Raw genomic sequence first — 20,104 nt, 5'->3', positions numbered from 1 at the left:
CACTCATGACTTACTTCCTTTAAAGCTCAAGGCCAACATCCTCTAAACAGCCATGCATGCCTGACTATACTAATATTTACTGATTCCTATATTTTCCAAACATGTACAGAACTTACAGCTTTTACCAAGTAAGGCAACTCTCACTTATATAATATATGATATCTAGTTTGGTTGGCATTGTTCCATTTTGGTAATGTCCTCAATCAAACCATAAATTCTTAGAAGACAGATACCGTGCTCTCTCTTTCTGACTATTCCATAAACCCTAACAAGTACTTTGTACACATTAGATACTGAAGGCAAACCCTAACAAGTACTTTGTACACAGTGGATTCTAAAGGCAGTGGATGCTGGAGGACTCCTAAAATGAAGGTGCTCAGAGCAATATTTGTCACTGCAAAAGTCATATTTGGCCACGCCTCAATTCTTCACCTGCAACAGAAGAGATAAGAAACAGCCCATGACTCTGAAAGTTCAGGATATTTAGAATCTTCAATCCTATCCATCCCAGACTCTCCATGTTTTAAGATAGAGGAACATGTTTTCAACTCCATTTTTTATTTGGACTGTCTTTTAGGAGAAGGGTTATCGCTTATCTTGCAGAAGTAAAGTTTGCCCCTGTTGGGAGTACAAGACATGATTCCATATTTCCCTCTTTGCTTTGCTTCCAAAACAGAAGAGCCAAATTCATAGCTCCTCTGTATCTTTGAGCACACAACAATTCTGCCCAAAGAGTAGAAATAAAGCAATCATGGAGACTGCAAATGAAAAATCATCCTTGGAGAAAAAAAGATAGGAAATGGACCCCTATGGATTTCAAATACTTAAAGGAGGCTGCTTAAAGTTCCTGGCTGAAGTCCATGCCAGTCTTGGTAATAGTCTAACAGATTCATCCATCTTCAGATTCCACTTGGCTTACTCTTCCATCACTGCCACCTTCCCAGACAGCGAGCGCACACATGCACATCTATCTATATATATGCGGAAGTTTTAATCTACACGACCCTCCATTCCAATCCACCCAGCCCTGCTCGGTACAGAGTGAAGCTATTGACCCTGCAAAGCAGCAAAGAGATGAATTTGATGACCCAGACTGGAGTTTTTAAACCATTTCAGTAAGGTCTAGAATCAAAGGAAAGTACAATTTATTCAGCACTTAGTAAAGTCCTTTTACTTTGGAACAGAGCACACACATTGAAAATAGACTCCCACTGCCACACAGATAAAATAAACCTGTCAACCACTACTGTCAAATCACTAGTCACCTCGATTAAATAAAGGAAACTTTAGCATCTCTCAGCATCTGAGAATTCCACCAAGATTATAAGCCCATAAAAGCATTATGAAGGAAAGAAAACTAAAGTAATGGGTTCTGTTGAAATGTCATCAGAGGAAGCATTTTACATAATTAGAAAGTGCTAATAATAGCTCTGCACAAGGAACCAACACACTCTTTCTCTAGGCAGCCAGGGCAAAGCCACGGCATGGAGTCTGAAAGAGGAGAGCCGAGGCCATGCACTTATCTAGCAGGACCCGAAGAAGAAAGATGTCCCTGTCAGCAGCAAGGAGGCCATCCTAGCCAATTGCTAAAGTGATTTTTTTTTCTTATTTCTTCTCCCTCCCTCTCTCTTCCACGATTTCAATACACTTTCTGTGGAGAAAAGTTGGATCCGCCATACTTCTGTGAACCTTCAATGACTCAGTGATGTTTTCTGAGAAATCATCTGATAGTTAGCTCCTTTGAAAAGATAATCAAAATATTTTGGAGGACAGAAAGCAAGAAATAAGCAGGTTGCTTTAGTCATAGGGCCCGATCTTAGGTGGGACATTCTTGGCAAAGTCACCATAGCTATCAGATTGCTTATTTCGTCTTTTTCAATGGTCAGTGAGAACAAAGAACAATAGGCAGAAAGACACCTCGATGCTAAACTAATAAGATAGCCTAAACAACTGTATCTATTTTCTTTGAGTCTATGCTACTATTCTCTGTAGATTTTGCTTATAATGATCAAACCTACTTAGCTTTCAACATGTGATATACATAGTAAGCCTTCTATTTTCCCTATAGGTTGACATGGCAAGATGGTATGACTATAAAAAAAAAAAAAAAATTAAGTTGTCTGAAAGAGACAGATCGCCTCCAAATCATCTAAGCCTAAAACAAATTGTGATGAGCAGTCTGGTTATCTAGCAGCCCCATCTTGAGCCCTCCCAAAAGTATTCTGCTCATTGGCATACGGTTTTTCTGGGCAACAGCTCCCCATCCCAAACATCTTTCCCTACATTGCCACGTCTTCTTCACACACATCCATTAATTTTCCTCTTCTTCATTTCAGTTTGGCTTATTTAAATAGTTGAAGCAAAACACTCTGTATTTATGGCTTCTGTGAAAATGTATTTTATGATATCTCATGCTAAAACTGTTTAAAAAATAAAAATAAAAAACGCCTGCAGTTTTTCTTCCCTTCTTTTTCTTCTTGTTTGGATGGCACACATTGAGCTGCTTCATGGAGATATACAGAAAAATCAATTCCTAAGCATAAAATGCAACTCACATTAAGGAAACTGCAAACGATAACTAATTATGATGAGTTGCTATGTAAATCATTCTATGACAGTCCCAGCAATCAATTTCAAACACAAATAGACCAAGCCCTGGCTGGAGAAGGGGATGAGCACCTAACTAGTGTACCAGAAGTCATGGCAAGGCTGCCAAGGATAGGTGGAAGGAGGATGGCTATGATCTCCAAGCACGTTTCCATAGATTTCCTTTCACCTTCCTTCCTTCTTTCTTTCATACATCTGAAGTCCGATGCTTAATATGACCAGGTAAGGATGGCATACCCTCCAGACTGTATAAGCATCAGAGAAAAAAAATAGTAATTCAGGGACACTCACTAGGCTTGCAATTACTTTGTAAAATGCGCACACAAATGCCCTGGAATGGGATCCCTCTGTGGGATCACTACTTGCAAAGTCGGGTCACTGCCTGTTATCACCTGGCATCACCACCACCCTCTTCTCAGGCTTTCTCTGCAGCTCAGAGGATGAACTAGAAACTGCCTTTCTGAGACTTCCCTTGGCATGTGGTTCTAGGTTAGAATGAGGCAAAGAGAGACCCTGGAGTATGACTTAGAAATCCAGAGAGAAAGAGGAACAGGGCAATGCCTGGGTAGATCTAACGTTTGAAGCGGTGTCCAAGTGGACTTCTTGAGAATCACTCCCACATGGCTGCTGCAGATGGAGAACATCAGTAGGAGGTGCCCAGGTGTTTCTGAGATGTGCAGAAACTTCAGCAAGCTCTTAAGAATCCCCAGCTTCCTTACAAGGTTTGGATTCTGGGTGGGGTCCTCCCTGACTGGACCAGCCCCTTGCTCATTCCTTACATTAAACCCCCTCATCATGTGAATCCATAGTGGGCCTTCTATTTTCCCTATCTGAATTCAGACTGATGTGATACTATCTTCTGTTTTGGTTTTTCAAACTGTCTCTGTTCTTGAATTTATATATTTGTAATTTAAAATAAGGGAGAGAAAGAGAGTAACAGACAATTCTTTTGACAGAAGAGGTAAGGTCGCTATACTTCGCTGCAGTCTTAGCAAAGGCTGTAGAAATTCACCCCGGGCAGTGGCATTTCCAGGCCATTTCTCTGCCTGTACTTCCTTCTTCCATCTAGCACAATGCCACAGTCAGTCCTGCATTTGCTTCAGATGTCCTGTGTCAAGGACAAATGTCAGGGATGGTCTGGGAATCAAGGACACAGAAATCTGTGTGTTTGTTTTTTATCTTGCCTCTGTCACTGAGTGACTTAAGTCTCCCCCAGCAATTCTTGGTGCTTTCCTCTGTTAAATGGAAATAGTAATACCTACCCTCCCTCCTTTATAGGGTTGTCTTGAGGATGATATGGTCAACTTACTAAATAGAAATGTTCTCCCCAAAAGATGCAGTGGTTTACTTAATTGCAAATCCCATTTCTAATAGGTACCAGATAAAGAGTGGCAATACCTGATATGCAGGTGTATGTTCTATGCACATAACATACTTAAAGAAACATTTCTCCAACAAACACTCCAATGCTCCTTCTAATGTGGATACCCACAGAGGATATAGTAAGCAGGCCACCACTAGGTAATAACTGAGATTCCTGACACAGCCCCATGGCCCCAGTAGACTTCAAAGACATGTTTAGACCTAGAGCAGAATTCTCAGAGAGATTTCAGGAGTACCATTCTAAAACCACATCTATACGACTGCCTGCACCTTATGGCAGAGTCCAGCCCCTTCTTTGAGAGCTGTTACAAGTAAAATAATTCCCTTAGTTGCTTCAATTCATCCTATTTCTTTCCTACCATCAAAACACCAGAGTTTAAAAATTATGACATTATAACATCAAAATTATTATCTACTTGGAAGTTATACAATGTGGCTAAATGCCGCCGTTGGACAATGAATCAATACATATGGGCCCAACTGTGGTGACTGGGGTTTATGAAAGCAACAGGGTTGAGGTCTGAGGTCCACAGGCTGGCCTTTCCTTCCACTATCACTCAATCCCAAAGGAAGATGGGTCTCCTTTCTCAGACACAATTAAGTTATCTTACAGAGGCATCTAAATTACTGACTTTTCCCTGGGCTTCTACCATTCATCCTTTACTGAACAAATATTTCTTGAGCTTCTAAAAAGCAGGAGACCCTGTGCCAGGCATTGCAGGTATAGTGGTGAGCAAACAGATACACTATCTTCTATTGTCTCCAACAGCTTACAGCTTGTCCAGGAAGACACTGGAAAATAAAGCCTGAAAAATGAACACTGACCTAATATAAATGTGTGGGGTGGGATCGGAAAAGTCTCCCTTACAGCTGTGATAGTTAGGCTGATGCCTGAAGGATGCACAAGAGTCAGTGATGTGCAAGAGAAGAAAGATGAGACTCTTTACTCCCTTTAGGGAGCTTTCACTTATGACAAGTTCAAGACCTACATATACTTGACCTCTTTCACACAAAGCAGAATATAAAAAATTGCACTAAGGAGATAGAAACACATATTTAAAGCACCTCAGGAAGGAGACAAATCAATATAGAAAAAAATTCATACAAGAAGTCAAAAAGTATTGTGTATTATTCTCCCTACAATGCCTGGGTTAACTGTAAATTACGGATGGAAAAACAAGAGTCTCCCATTTCCTGATAATTATTCTGGGCCCAGATCTCCTTTGCATTTGAATCTACAGTCCTTAAGACACGAATCTTGGGTCTATCATACTCGACATTGGAAGTAACATAAAAGGACAAGTAAAGGGAAAATGGCATGTATAGAAAAATAGCAATTTGCACATGAACTACTGCCCACCGGTTTATGTAGTTGTTGGTGCGGAATAAAAAGAGATTGGGAACTGGATGAATCAAAAAATTATTCGCAAATAGAACTTCCACTTAAGATTTTTTTAGACCACGTTTCAGACTTCGTGGAGGATTTCGCTTGGGCAAGAACTGATGTAATTCGCCTTCACAATGGGAAAGAGCCTCTCTGGATAAGCATGTAAGCAGTTTCCGTAAAGGTATCGATAAATGACAGTCAAATAGTTTGGTGACTTATACGATCAAAAATTTAGAATAATTTCTCTAACTTTAACATAAAAAACAAGGTGGTAATGGAGCACCCAGGTGGCTCAGTCAGTTGAACGTCCAACTCTTGGTTTCAAATCAGGTCTTATCTCATGGATCGTGAGATGGAGCCTGCTTTGGGTTCTGAACTCAGTTGAAGATTTTCTCCCTCTGCCCCTCTCCCCACTCATGTACACTCTTTCTTTCTCTCTCTAAAATAAATATATAAATCTTTAAAAAAAAAAAAAAGTAAGGTGGCATTAAGCAGTTTCATTCTGGGTGCCTAAAAATCGGGCTTTCCCCACTTGTTATCATATGGTTCATGCCAAGCTAAAAAGATCAGTGTCGTCTCTTCCCTACATGGATCAGTCCTATAATAATTCAACCTAAATGAGCTTCTTTGGCTCTCTCTTTAGTGATGTCCACATGACCAGAGGCCCAAAGACCTACCCATCATTTCATGATGCTAGCTTGCCTTTTTTCACTCTCAGGTCCGTAGCGTTGATCAAGCAACCAGAGCATTAAATTTCTAGGGGCATTTTTCAGTAAAACTGAGATGTCTGTTTCTGGGTCTTTTCATCAGCAATGTTCCCATTGATGCTGGGCTCTGATGTCATTGAAGGGCACTTGTTTTAATTCCAAACCCTTGACCATTTTTTCATATTCCATTCTCAACATACCTTCAAAACTTAATTCTTAAATTCCTTTACTCTAAGATTCAGATTTCTTATTTTACCATTACAGTGACAAATGACCTTCATCCTATTATGGAGGCTTATCATTGATCTGATCATGTCCTTCTGTTGTGAAATCTCAATTTCATAGCTAGATCAACTTTTATAAGTAGGCTTAAGGATTCCTCAGTTCCTTTGTATTATACTCAATGGGCTATAGATTAAAAATACCTTTATTCAAATATAAGAAACCACTAAATAAATCCATGAGGATATAACACTGGAGTGAATTTTTTATTCTGTCTAGGTGTGGTATTATTATTTACTTAGGGGAACTCCCATCCCCTCTCAAAAAAAAAAGTCTCTACAGGAATATGTTTGACACTTCCATAAGGACATTCAGTGAAGGAGATCTATACATGCCCCTCAAAATATAGCACACTAGCAGTTATTCGTTCTACCTGCCTTTGAGCAAAGTTGATTTTCACAAAACTGACCCTTAATGAACAGAACCAAAATTGAACCAAAATAAATGTAAATGCAGAAAAGTTCTACTGTGCTGAGACATCAAATAGGCAACTGTGATGTTCAAATCACAGACATCTGGAATCCTGCATCATACTCTTGATTATTTCCTGCAGAACAGGAGTGTGCCATTTATCCAGAGCCTGCAGGTCTTCTCTGAGCACAACTTCATCACTTTCTGAGCCTCTCTACAGCCTTTGTTTCTACCCACCCAGCCTACAACGTAGTTGGCATGACAGACCTGGGCCAGTACTTCCTCTGTGTTCCCTAAATGTATGAGGGGAATTTCCTGCTTGTAGAAATACTATTTAAGTATGGAATGCCCTCAAATGAAGCCTGTCCTTACCATTGGAGGGTAGACTCACAATTAAGAAACATGGCTGTCGTCATAACCAGGATAAAATAAACAAATTATACTGTATGGCTCTTCCTGTCCCTCTAGTTCCAACAAAGGTGACCATACAGTCCTGGTCTAAGCAACCAGCTTAGGAACAAGGCAGTTTTAAATTATATTCCATGCAAACACTAGAGATGACAATAGAGATTCATGACTTTGGAAACACTGGGTAAACCAAATTAATATTTTGGAGATCAGATAATTTAAGGAAAACTGTGCACTGACTCTCTGCAATGTTGTTAGGCAAACTGGAATTCTTTTTAGCTGTAATGTAGAGTTCATTCATTTTGAAATTACAGATTTCAACTATACTACTCCCAAAACAATGATACTTTTTACAAATATTAGTGAGTTTCCCAATTTTCTCCATCACTTTTAATGCAGGTAATGATCTACTTAGCAATTTTTAAGTACTATAATCTCTTTACTTAAAGCAAAAAAAGAAAAAAAAACCCAAATCACAAAATAATATTATAGCATGGATTTATTTGCCTTCCCAGTAGACCACCACTAAATTCTGTTTAATATGAGTTAAAATCGCTAGGCTTGACAGGTATGGTTTTCTCATCAAGGACTTGAAAAGCACTGTGTTCCTTCTAAAGTGCCGAGACAGCAATAATGAGCCCAGAGCTCTGCATAGCCAAGTGTCCCTCCCTGCAACCACTAAGAGCAATAAAAAGTCAAGTTCCTACCTCGGTGATTGGTGAGATCCCTTGAAGCAGCAGGCAGGGGTGTATAGTGGTTCTCTGGAGAAGCTGTGACGCAGTCGCTGGAAGCCTGTGTAATAAAAGAAAATGTCAACATGAAGTAATACCAAACGCTAAATGTCTTTATTTACCAAACATGCCTCCTAGGGATCTGGGCCTGGAAGAAATATTATCAACCAAAACTCTCCTTTGGAAGCAGGAGTTGTCTGTGCTGAGACAACGTTCTGGCAAGTGTAGGGTGGCATCCAAATCTTCAAGAAGCCTTGTGACAGGGGGAAGGGCCCTGAGTCAAGGGGACTGTTTATTTCATGAACCGAAAGGAGGAAGAAAAGGAAAAGGCCAGAAATGATATAGAGTTAGGGTTCTGTCACAGGCCTTCTTCCAGTATTTCCTACAGATTAAATGTTAACGATGAGTGGATTTCTCTGGAAACCTGTGAGGACGCTGAGCTTCGCCGTAGGGTGGACGGGAAAAACAGGGTAGGTTTGTGTGGGCCCCGTCGCACAGAGACACACAGAAGTGACGGCTCAAGCAGCAGAAAGGGACCATCCTGAAGGATATAAACCACTCTGTATCTTGCAGTTGGGGTTCTGGTTAAGCTTAACCAGAATTGAAAAATTCATCTAAAATTTGGGATGTAGTGGTTATCAATAAAATTTTGCCATTCCAACAATTCAAAGAAAATGATATGAAATATACCTTGAAGATGATATTTTATTGTACACAAACAGCTCTTTAACCATTAAACTATATACAGTGTGACCCGTATGTGTAAGTGGTGCTATCTTTCTTTCTCCTCAGCTCTACAGCCATGGGGGATGAGGCCAGGAACAAAGGGCTACAGGAATGGGGTCAGTTATCTCTCAGAAACAATGACCAGTCTGTCACATTCAGAGTGTGGCTGCTTATAGCAAAAAGCATCACCACTGCAATTCTTACTGAGACTTCCGAATCAAATGCTATTTTTTTTTTAAATATCCAAAAAAGAACATCTGCTAGGATCAAAATCCTAAGCTTACAACCTTTCCAAGCTTCAAGAAAAAGTAAATTTCATTAATGCTACATTTTTCTTTCTGGAATAGGAAATACATTCTATGGGATATATTTGCCCTGCTTGGAGCAGGCCTTTTTCTCCAAAGAGATTATCTACATTATAGGAATCAAAACTAAGTAGGAGATTAAACCTACTTGCTAGAAAAACCCTTTAAACCCCCCGCTTCTGACATTTGAGATGTTTGATTAAGCGGCTTTCACTGGAGACTTACAGAAAGAGTTCTGAATGGGGCAGAGTCAGAAGCTCTGTCCCTAAGGTAGAGACAGACTTCAGGTAGCATTACTTCACTCCAGCTCCAAGGGAAATATGTGGTGTTTAAAGCTTGATCCAAGGGTATTGGGTCCAGAAAAATAAAAGTTCAGTCACTAAGAAAATTCTTTTAAAAAGTAGACAAGACTTGCTAGATACTACACCATTAGATATTTAGGATGCTGCAAGAACATAATAGAGTCAGAAATTAGATTAAATTTCAAATACTAAATTCACCACATGTCCCTCCACTTGGCAGTTAGGGTCTCCTGTAATCCCCACGTTATAAATGAGACACAGTGACAGTGTTCTAAATATGGCACCTAGTCAATACTTGTGGCAGGATATATGGGGCGAAGTAATAGAGGCTGTCCTTCCACAGATCTACCATTCTTCCTTAGTAGAAGGCCATAGTTTCTCTCTCTGTCAGTGTTTCTATTCCACCTCAATGCTAAAAAGGCCTACAATTCCAGTATGAGTTTTAGGTTGCTATATTGTGATATTTCTTAGTGCGTTTAATCTCAATTTGGGCTGTTGACAATTTGATGACAGCTTTTCCTAAAATTACTGGAAGAAACTACCTTTCAGCAAATACCTCTGACTGGGCAAAACATTAGAGCTTTATAACCAAGAGTAAAATAGCTATTTACTTTTATTTCCAGTGGTAGTCAAAGCAAAACTGGTATGGCTCAAGTTCTGTTTCGCTGTCATCATTCTATGCCTAGCGTTTAATTACTTTTCTGCTCAGTGTCCATTTATAAACTTGAGTCATGGAAACGAATCCAGGAAAATAACAATTTTGCAAAGGGTGCCTTTTAGTTGGAACTTCTATGGCTGGATGTTTAGGGAAACTTCTACAAATTAAGATTCTAACTATCAGTTCTTTGACTTGGTTCTTATCAAAATGAAGTCCATGTGATCTTTTCAATTTGTTCCCTGAATATTATGCTTGCAGGCACAATTAAGAAAAGCATGATTATCATATGGAACAAATGGACAAGGCAATGTCTTCAACTTGCACACTACCTGCCCCCAAATAAAGAACTTCCTTGGAACTCCAGTGCCACAATTGGTTAGCATGCATTACTAATAAAACAGCATGAGCAGGGCAAAATAAAGAACTTCTCTTGAATATGAAGCAACATACCCATAGTATATCGAGTATGAGATGATAGAAATATAAGTGGAAAAACTTAAATCACGTTTTCTTTTACCTGGATTAAGAAGATATACCTAAAATAGGAATAGGGAAATTTGGGTAAATCTGAATCTTTAGAACCACAAATCCTTTCAAGTCTTTGAGCCCTTACCAAATCTCATATCTATGGCAGAGAATTATACTTTTACATTGTACTTTTTAAATCACTTCTGTCCGAAGATATTTGTAATGTCTACAATAAAATATTAGCATCCAGAATACGTATGACCCTAAATAATTAAAAATACAATAGAAAAACGGACAATGGAAGTATCAGGAAATTCAAAGGAGAGAAAACCTGAGTGGTCAATGAATGAAAGAGAAGATGGTCAAATTCACTAGTCTGAAGAGCAATGCCTATTAAAACAAGACACAATTTTTCCACTTGCCATACTGGCAAATTTTCAAGTGTTGCAACAAGCGCCAAGGAGAATAAAGAGAAAGAACTTTTATCTTCTTGTTCCTTGCCATCAGGAATGGAGACTCGTTCAACTACTTTGGAGAGTAATTTAGCAATATCTAATAAAATTGAAAATTGGTACAGCAACTCCATTTTAAATGTATACACTAAAAATTTCACTCAGGTCTATGAAGGAGAACATAAAGCAGGGTTTATTGCATGATTATTTAGAACAGAATAAATTGGAAGTCGTTCAAATGCCTGTCAATGAGGAAAATGGATAAATAAAATGTTATAAATTCATATGACAGAATAATATTTAGCATTTAAAAGTAATAAACCTGATTTAGGTATCTCAACTTGAAAATTTTAACACAGAGTGAAAATACAAGTTGCAAAATGATAAATGTGGTATAATATTTATATATGTGTAGTTCTTTGACATCATGTTTTTATGGAAACATCTAAAAATTATACAAGTTAAACACTATATTCATGAAAATGGTTGTCTCTGCCAGAAGACAGAGTAATAGGACCAGGACTAACAGGGTAGGAGGACCTTCACGTATATATAAAAGATTTATTTATTTTATTTAAAGACAAAGCTTAGAAACAAATATGTCAAAATATTAGAAAATACAAATTCTGTCCCTTGCCATTGGCAAGGTAATTACATGTGTTCATTATTTTTCAACTTCTCCACATTTTTGAAATTTCTCAAAATTAAACAAAAAAATTGAGAAAGAAAAACAAGATTCCTGTGTCCTCTCTGATCCACACCATCCTATATTTATATGAACCCATAAGGAGAGGAAATTTCTTCTAACAACTTCCCAGCACTTGCACAGCATGGATTAAGGCCACTTATGGTTGGTTTTTTGCAATGAAATATCCCATTTCTGTTTTTCCTAAGGCTGCTGAGTGTGACAATAGATTGGAAAAAGCTGCTAAATAATAGTAAATATGTATCCCCTTCACACCAAGGCTTGAAATGCTCATGCCAGCCTGGTAAGTCCTTCTGCCTAAGATTTGTCAAAGTATACTAAAGATTTCTGTCTTTTTTCCCTACTCACAATTGGGGAGTTCCTGATAATTTTTTAAACTCACATCAGTAATGATAATAGTCATGACTATACTACACATGCAATTTCCATAATGCAGGAAGGAAGGGAGAACTTTGGCAACCTCACTGGAAAAGAGTCAATGGAAGTATAGTACACTCCATAAGAGACTTGCAAAGTGAGAATTTCACTCAGTGGTTGCAGGAAACAAATGTCTTCAGAGGAGTATGTAAAATTCAAGTCCCTTCCCACTGGGTGCATTCCATGGAAACCTGCATTCCAGTGGATACTTCTGAACATCATGGATGCCCTGAAGGAATATGATACAGACCACAGGCAGAGCGATTTGGCAGGCTTCAAAACAAGAAGGGGACAGCTACAAAGTTGTTTAATAGCCATAAATCTCTTACTATTTTTCGCAAAATACCATCTAAGACCACATCTCTACAACTCATTCCCCATTACTCAGCTCAAGTGGAGCGCTTTGGCATGCTCATTCACCCTTAAATCATACACAGAATAAAGTGATCCTGGGTCTGGGAAATTTGTCAGCCTCCTTCAAGTAAAAGCAATCTTCACTTTTCATCACAACTCATTCCCTGAAACTGTGGTATAAAGCTGACTCTTCTAAAAACATTTATTCTCTTTCATAAGAAAAAGCATCACTCATTTAGTTATCATGTATTTAATAACCACCTACTATATGCCAAGCCCTGTGCTGGGAATACCAAGAAAAAGAAAATGAAGGCTTTGGTTGCATTCCTGACTCATCAAAAAAAGAAAAAAGAAAGGATAACCATGATTAATACTACTTATTAAGAGTCACCGACTGGTAGCTCTGTATTATCATGGAAATTTGTCCCTGACCACTATCATGACACATGAAGACATGAAACAGTGATTATGCCCTTGCTTGTTTCTTATTCATCCTAAGAGAGAGTTTTCAAGATTAACTGTATTAACTTTCCAAGATTAACTTTACTATTAACCCTTGTACCCAACACACTGCCAGAAATATAGGAAGAAATCAGTGTATGGTGACTAAATGAATAAAAAATTTTAATGTCAAAGATAAAACAGGCTAAACAATGATTATAATTCAACACAACACAACACAACACATGTGAGCCATGTTCCCAGAATCAAAGGTGAAAATTTGCCGTCACCTGAAAGTTTAAATTAGAAGCCAAAGAACCCACCACAGAAGGAGACTCCTGACCCACTCCCAGGTGAAAGCACCATGCTTTTCATTGTGAAGTAAGACAGAAAGTCTCATGACAGACACATTGGGTTGGGGACAGCAGAGGAGTTTAGGAGCAGAAATGGCCCTATATTGTAAGAGCCAGAAGTCAAGAAATGGGGAGGGAATAAAAAACAGTAAGGTAGGGGGAAGAGCAAGATGGCGGAGGAGTGGGAAATCTAAATTTCATCGGGTCCTAGAAGTTCAGCTAGATAGCCATCAAACCATTTGGAACACCTACAAACTCAACAGATCAAAGAGAAGGAGAGCAGCAATTCTATGAACAGAAAATCAACCACTTACAGAAGGTAGGACCTTTGGAAAAGTGAATCCCAGGTGATATACAGGAAAAGAGATGGGAGGGGGAGGGGCCAGCTCCTGGCAAGTGGTAGGGCAGTCCAGCACAAAATCGGAACTTTTAGTTAGAAGTCTGCCCCATTGAGGGATGGCACTCCAGAGGCTAAGCGGGGGAGGTGGAGCCTTCACAGGGACAATGTGGTCTCAGGACCTGCAGGGTCATAAAAAGACCAGGGGTGCTTGAGGGTGGCAGAGCTCTCAGGTATCAGAGCAGGGAAGCTGGCTGCAGAGACAGAGCCGAGGAGGAGCTGCCAGTTTGGGATTACCTTAAATGGTAATCCAAAGCACAGTCAGGTCACTGCTCTTCAAGCAAGGACCCTAAAAGTGGCAGATCTGGGGAAACCTGCTCCTTTCTCTTCTGGGAAAAGCACAAGGAAACAGGGTGTGGGAATCAGCTGTGTTTGGAGACTCCCAATGGGGCCATGCACCAGAAACTGAAACACTCTGTCACAGGCTGGATGAGCACAGAGTGCAGCCACTGACCAGGGAGGCAGGAGGTTTTGATTGCTTTTATCTGAGGGTGCACTGAGGAATGGGACTCTGTGCTCTTGGCTCCTCGGGGCTGGAGACTGGGAGGCCACCACTTTCATTCTACTCCTCTAAAGCTCTACAGAAAGCATTCAGGGAATAAAAGCTGCCAGAGTGAACTTGAGCAGATTACTTAGCTGGCCCCCTGGCAAGGGTGGTGCAATTCCATCTCAGGCAAAGACATTTGTGAATTACTGCAATAGGCCCCACCCCCAGAAGAACAGCAAGAACACCCAGCCAAGACTAAGTTCACAAATCAATGAGAACTGCAAAACTCCAGAGCTTGCAGAATGCAACACAGAATTCATGGCTTTTTTCCCATGATTCTTTAGTCTCCCAAAGTTAAATTTCTTAAATTTTATTTTTTTCTTCTCCTATTAAAAAAAAATTATCTATTTTAACCCGCTTAAACTATTTTATCTTATCAATACCTTTTTAAAAAACTTTTTAAAATTTTCATTGCTATAGTCATATTCTGACTTATTTTTTCTATACATATAGGATTTTCTTTCTTTAAAATTTGGGGTACAGTTTCTTCTAAGAGATCAAAATACACCCTAAATCTAGTGCATGGCTTTGTTCTAACCTCCAGCCTGATCACATTCTTTCCTCTTCTTTTTTCTTTTTTCAACCAACTTCTTATCTTATCAATTCCTTTTCTAGAATCTTTTTAAATTTTCATCTTCATGGTCATATTCCATCCCTTCGCCATGTTTACCCTTATTTTTGTATATATAAATTTTCCTTTCTTTAAAATTTTGGGAGGCAGGGACGCCTAGGTGGCTCAGTGGGTTAAGCCTCTGCCTTCAAGTCAGGTGATGATCCCAGGATCCTGGGATTGAGCCCTGCATCGGGCTCTGTGCTCAGGAGGGGGGCCTGCTTCCCCCTCCCCCTCTGCCTGCTTCTCTGTCTACTTGTGATCTCTCTCTCTGTCAAATAAATAAAATCTTTAAAATACACCCAAAATCGAGTTTGTGGTCCTTTTCTATTCACCATTCTATCATATATATATATATGTATATACATATATATATATAAATTTTAAATATAATTTTTAATTAAAATATTATAAAATAATAAAATAATATTGAAATATTATCTTATTATTTTATTATTATTTTATTATTTTAAATAATAAATTATTTAAATTATTATTAAATTATATAAATTATTATTTAATAAATAAATAATAAATAATTATTTAAAATAAATTATTTTAAATATTTTATATATATATATATATACATATATATATATATATATATATATATTCTCCCACCCCCCGTTTCTTCTCCCCCAGTTTTGAGTCTCTTCTGATTTGGTGTTAGTGTATATTTTTCTGGGCCCATTTTTATCCTTTTAGTATTTTGCTCTCTCATTCATCTATTCTTTTCTGGATGAAATAACAAGGCAGAAAAACTCCCTCAAAAACAAAGAATAAAAGGTACTACCGATGGCCGGGGACCTAATCAATATGTAATATCTTACATTAGTAAGATGTCAGAATTAGAGTTCAGAATGACAATTATCAAAGTGCTATGTGTGCTTGAAAAAAGCACGGAAGATACTAGAGAATCCCTTTCCGGAGAAATAAAATCCCTTTCTGGAGAAATGAAGAAACGAAAATCTAACCAAGATGAAATTTAAAAAGTGCTTAATGAGGTACAATTAAAAAAAAAAAATGGAGGCTCTTACTGGTAGGATAGATAAGGCAGAAGAGAGAATTAGTAATATGGAAGACCAAATGATGGAGAATAAAGAAGTTGAGAAAAAGAGAGATAAACAATTACTGGACCATGAGGGGAGAATTTGAGAGATAAGTGATACCATAAAATGAAACAATATTAGAATAATTGGGATCCCAGAAAAAGAAGAAAGAATGAGAGGGGCAGAGGATATATTAGAGCAAATTATAGCAGAGAATTTCCCTAATTTGGTGAGGAAAAAGCATCAAAATCCAGGAGCACAGAGAATTTCCCTCAAAATCAATAAAAATAGGTCAACACCCCATTATCTAATAGTAAAACTTACAAGTCTCAATGACAAAGAGAAAATCCTGAATGCACTTTGGGACAAGAACTCTGTAATCGACAGTGGTAGAAGTATTAGATTGGCAGCAGACCTATCCACAGAGATGTGGCAGGCTAGAAAGGACTGGCATCCTATATTCAGAGCACTAAATGAGAAAATCATGCAGCCAAGAATATTATATCCAGCTAGGCTATCATGAGAGATTTAAAAAAGCTTCCAGGACAAACAAAACCTAAAAGAATTTGCAAACACAAAACAGCCCTCCAGAAAATATTGAAAGGGGTCTTCTAACCTAAGAGAGAGCCGAAAAGTAACAGACCAGAAAGAAACAGAGACAATATACAGTAACTGTTATCTTACAGTCAGTACAATGACACTAAATTCATATCTTTCAGTCGTTACTCTGAATGTAAATGGGCTAAATGTCCCAAACAAAAGACACAGGGTATCACAATGGATTTAAAACAAAACAAAACAAAACAAAACCAAAAAAAAAAAAACAAGACCAACTGATATGCTGTCTGCAACGAACTCATTTTAGACCCAAAGACACCTCCAGATTTAATGTGAGGGGTGGAAAACAATTTACCATACTAATGGATATCAAAAGAAAACTGGGGTAGCAATTCTTATATCAGATAAATTAGATTTTAAGCCAAAGATTATAATGACAGATGAGGAAGGACACTATATCATACTGTCCAACAAGATCTAACAATTTTAAATATTTATGCTCCTAACATGGGAGCAGCCAACTCTATAAACCAATTAATAGCAAAATCAAAGAAACACATCAAGAATAATACAATAATAATAGGAGACTTTAACACCCCCCTCACTGACATGGACAGGCCATCCAAGCAGAAGATCAACAAGGAAATAGAGACCTTAAATGACACAGTGGGCATCTGTGGAGGACTTCACAGATATATTCAGAACATTCCAACCCAAAGCAACAGAATACACATTCTTCTCTAGTGCACATGGAATATTCTCCAGAATAGATCACATCCTGGGTCACAAATCAGGTCTCAACCAGTACCAAAAGACTGTGATCCTTCCCTGCATATATTCAGACTACAATGCTCTGAAGCTAGAACTCAATCACAAGAGGAAAGTTGGAAAGAACTCAAATACATGCAAGCTAAAGAGCATCCTGCTAAAGAATGAATGGGCAACCAGGAAATTAAGAAAGAATTGAAAAAATTCATGGAAACAAATAAACACACAACTGTTCAAAATCTTTGGGACACAGCAAAGGTGGTACTAAGACAAAACTATACAGCAAAACAAGCCTTTCACAAGAAATAAGAAAGGTCTCAAGTACATAACCTAGCCCTACACCTAAAGGAGCTAGAGAAAGAAGACCAAAGAAAGCCTAAACCCAGCAGAAGAAGACAAATAATAAAGATAGGAATAGAAATAAATGAAATAGAAACCAAAAGAACAGTAGAATAAATCAACAAATCTAGGAGCTGGTTCTTTGAAAGAATTAATAAGATTGATAAACCCCTGGCCAGACTTATCAAAAAGAAAACAGAAAGGACCCAAATTAATAGAATAATGATTGAAAGAGGAGAGATCACAACCAATACCAAAGAAATACAAACAATTAGAAGAACATATTATAAGCAACTATATGCCAGCAAATTTGACAATCTGGAAGAAATGGATGCATTCCTAGTGACATATAAACTACCAAAACTGAACTAGAAGAATAGAAAACCTGAACAGACCTATAACGATTAAGGAGATTGAAGCAGTCATCAAAAATCTCCCAACAAACAAGAGCCCAGGGCCAGATGGCTTTGCATGGAAATTCTACCAAACTTTTAAAGAATTAATACTTATTCTCCTGAAACTCTTCCAAAAAATAGAAATGGAAGGAAAACTTCCATTCCAAACTCATTTTATGAGGCCAGCATTACCTTGATTCCAAAACCAGACAAAGACCCCACCAAAAAGAATTACAGACCAATATCTCTGATGAACATAAATGCCAAAATTCTCACCAAAATACTAGCCAATAGAATCCAACAGTACATTATAAGGATTATTCACCAAGACCAAGTGGGATTTATTCCTGGGCTGCAACATCTGTAAATCAATCAATGTGATATAATACATTAATAAAGGAAAGAACAAGAACCATATGATACTCTCAATAGATGCTGAAAAAGCATTTGACAAAACACAACATCCTTTCTTGATCAAAACTCTTCACAGTGTAGGGATAGTTGGTACAAACCTCAATATCATAAAGGTCATTTATGAAAAACCTACAGGGAATATCATTCTCAATGGGGGAAACTGAGAGCTTTTCCCCTAAGTTCAGGAACATGGCAGGGCTCTCTACTATCACTTCTGCTGTTTGACATAGTACTAGAAGTCCTAGCCTCAGCAATCAGACAACAAAAAGAAATTAAAGGCATCCAAATCAGCAAAGAAGAAGTCAAACTCTCACTCTTTGCAAATTATATGATACTTGATGTGGAAAACCCAAAAGACTCCACTCCCAAACTCCTAGAACTCATAAGGGAATTCAGAAAAGTGTCAAGATATAAAATCAGTTGCATTTCTATACACCAACAGCAAGACAGAAGAAAGATAAATTAAGGAGTCGATCCCATTTCCAACTTTACCCAAAACTGTAACATACCAGGGAATAAACCTAACAAAAAAGGCAAAGAATCTATACTCATAAAACTATAAAGTACTCATAAAAGAAATTGAGAAAGACACATAGAAATAGAAAAACATTCCATGCTCATAGATTGGAAGAACAAATATTGTGAAAATGTCTATTCTACCTAGAATAATCTACACATTTAATGTAATCCCTATCAAAATACCATCAATTTTTTCCAAAGAAATGGAAAAAATAATCCTAAAATTCGTATGGAACCAGAAAAGACCCCAGATAGCCAGAGGAATGCTGAAACAGAAAACCAAAGCTGGTGGCATCACAATTCCAGACTTCTAGCACTATTACAAAGCTGTCATCATCAAGACAGTATGGTACTGGCACAAAAACAGACACAAAGCTCAATGGAACAGAAGAGAGTCCAGAAATGGACCCTCAACTCTATGGCCAACTAATCGTTCACAAAGCAGAAAGAAATGTCCAGTCGAAAAAAGACAGCCTCTTCAACAAATGGTGTTGGGAAAATTGGACAGCCACATGCAGAAGAATGAAACTGGACCATTCTTACACCACACACACACAAAACAGACTCAAAATGTATGAAAGTCCTCAATGTGAGATAGGAATCTATTAAAATCCTTGAGGAGGACACAGGCAGCAACCTCTTTGACCTCAGCTGCAGCAACTTCTTCCTAGAAACAATGCCAAAGGCAAGGGAAGCAATGGCAAAAATGAACTATTGGGACTTCATCAAGATAAAAGCTTTTATACAGCAAAAGAAACAGTCAACAAAACCAAAAGACAACCAACAGAATGGGAGAAGATACTTACAAATGACCTATCAGATAAAGGTCTAGGATCCAAAAACTATAAAGAACTTATCAAACTCAACACCCAAAAAACAAATAATCCAATCAAGAAATAGGGCAGAGGACATGAACATACATTTCTGCAAAGAAGACATCCAAATGGCCAAGAGACAAATGAAAAAGTGCTCAATATCACTCAGCGTCAGGGAAATACTAATCAAAACCACAGTGAGATACCACCTCACACCAGCCATAATGGCTAATATTAATAAGTCAGGAAATGACAGATGTTGGTGAGGATGCGGAGAAAGGGGAACCCTCCTACACTGTTGGTGGGAACACAAGCTGAAGCAGCCACTCTGGAAAACAGTATAAAGGTTCCTCAAAAAGTTGAAAATAGAGCCATCCAATAACCCAGCAATCACATTACTGGGTATTTACCCTAAAGATATAAATGTAGTCATCCGAAGGAGCACATGCACCCAAATGTTTATAGCAGCAATGTCCACAATAGCCAAACTATGGAAAGAAACTAGATGTCCATCAACAGATGAATGGATAAAGTAGATGTGAAAAAAAATATATATATATATATATATTGCAAATGGCAGAATTTCATTTTTTGA

General features: G+C 38.1%; 1 protein-coding gene across 2 annotated transcripts in view; it reads right to left on the bottom strand.

The window, feature by feature from the left end:
- Positions 1 to 20,104, bottom strand: part of LRMDA (leucine rich melanocyte differentiation associated) — a 1,045,704-nt gene that overhangs the window by 199,209 nt on the left and 826,391 nt on the right. For both annotated transcript variants that reach the window (XM_082717651.1, XM_082717652.1), the window contains exon 6: positions 7,893 to 7,977. In XM_082717651.1, the coding sequence (XP_082573777.1) occupies positions 7,893 to 7,977 (85 nt within the window). The remainder of the gene's footprint in view (positions 1 to 7,892; positions 7,978 to 20,104) is intronic.

Source organism: Mustela nivalis (genome assembly GCF_964662115.1).
Source record: "Mustela nivalis genome assembly, chromosome: 2".
In the NCBI taxonomy this organism is placed as follows: domain Eukaryota; kingdom Metazoa; phylum Chordata; class Mammalia; order Carnivora; family Mustelidae; genus Mustela; species Mustela nivalis.
The sequence above is the reverse complement of the archived record's forward strand: the minus strand, read 5'-3'. Positions and strand labels throughout refer to the sequence as shown.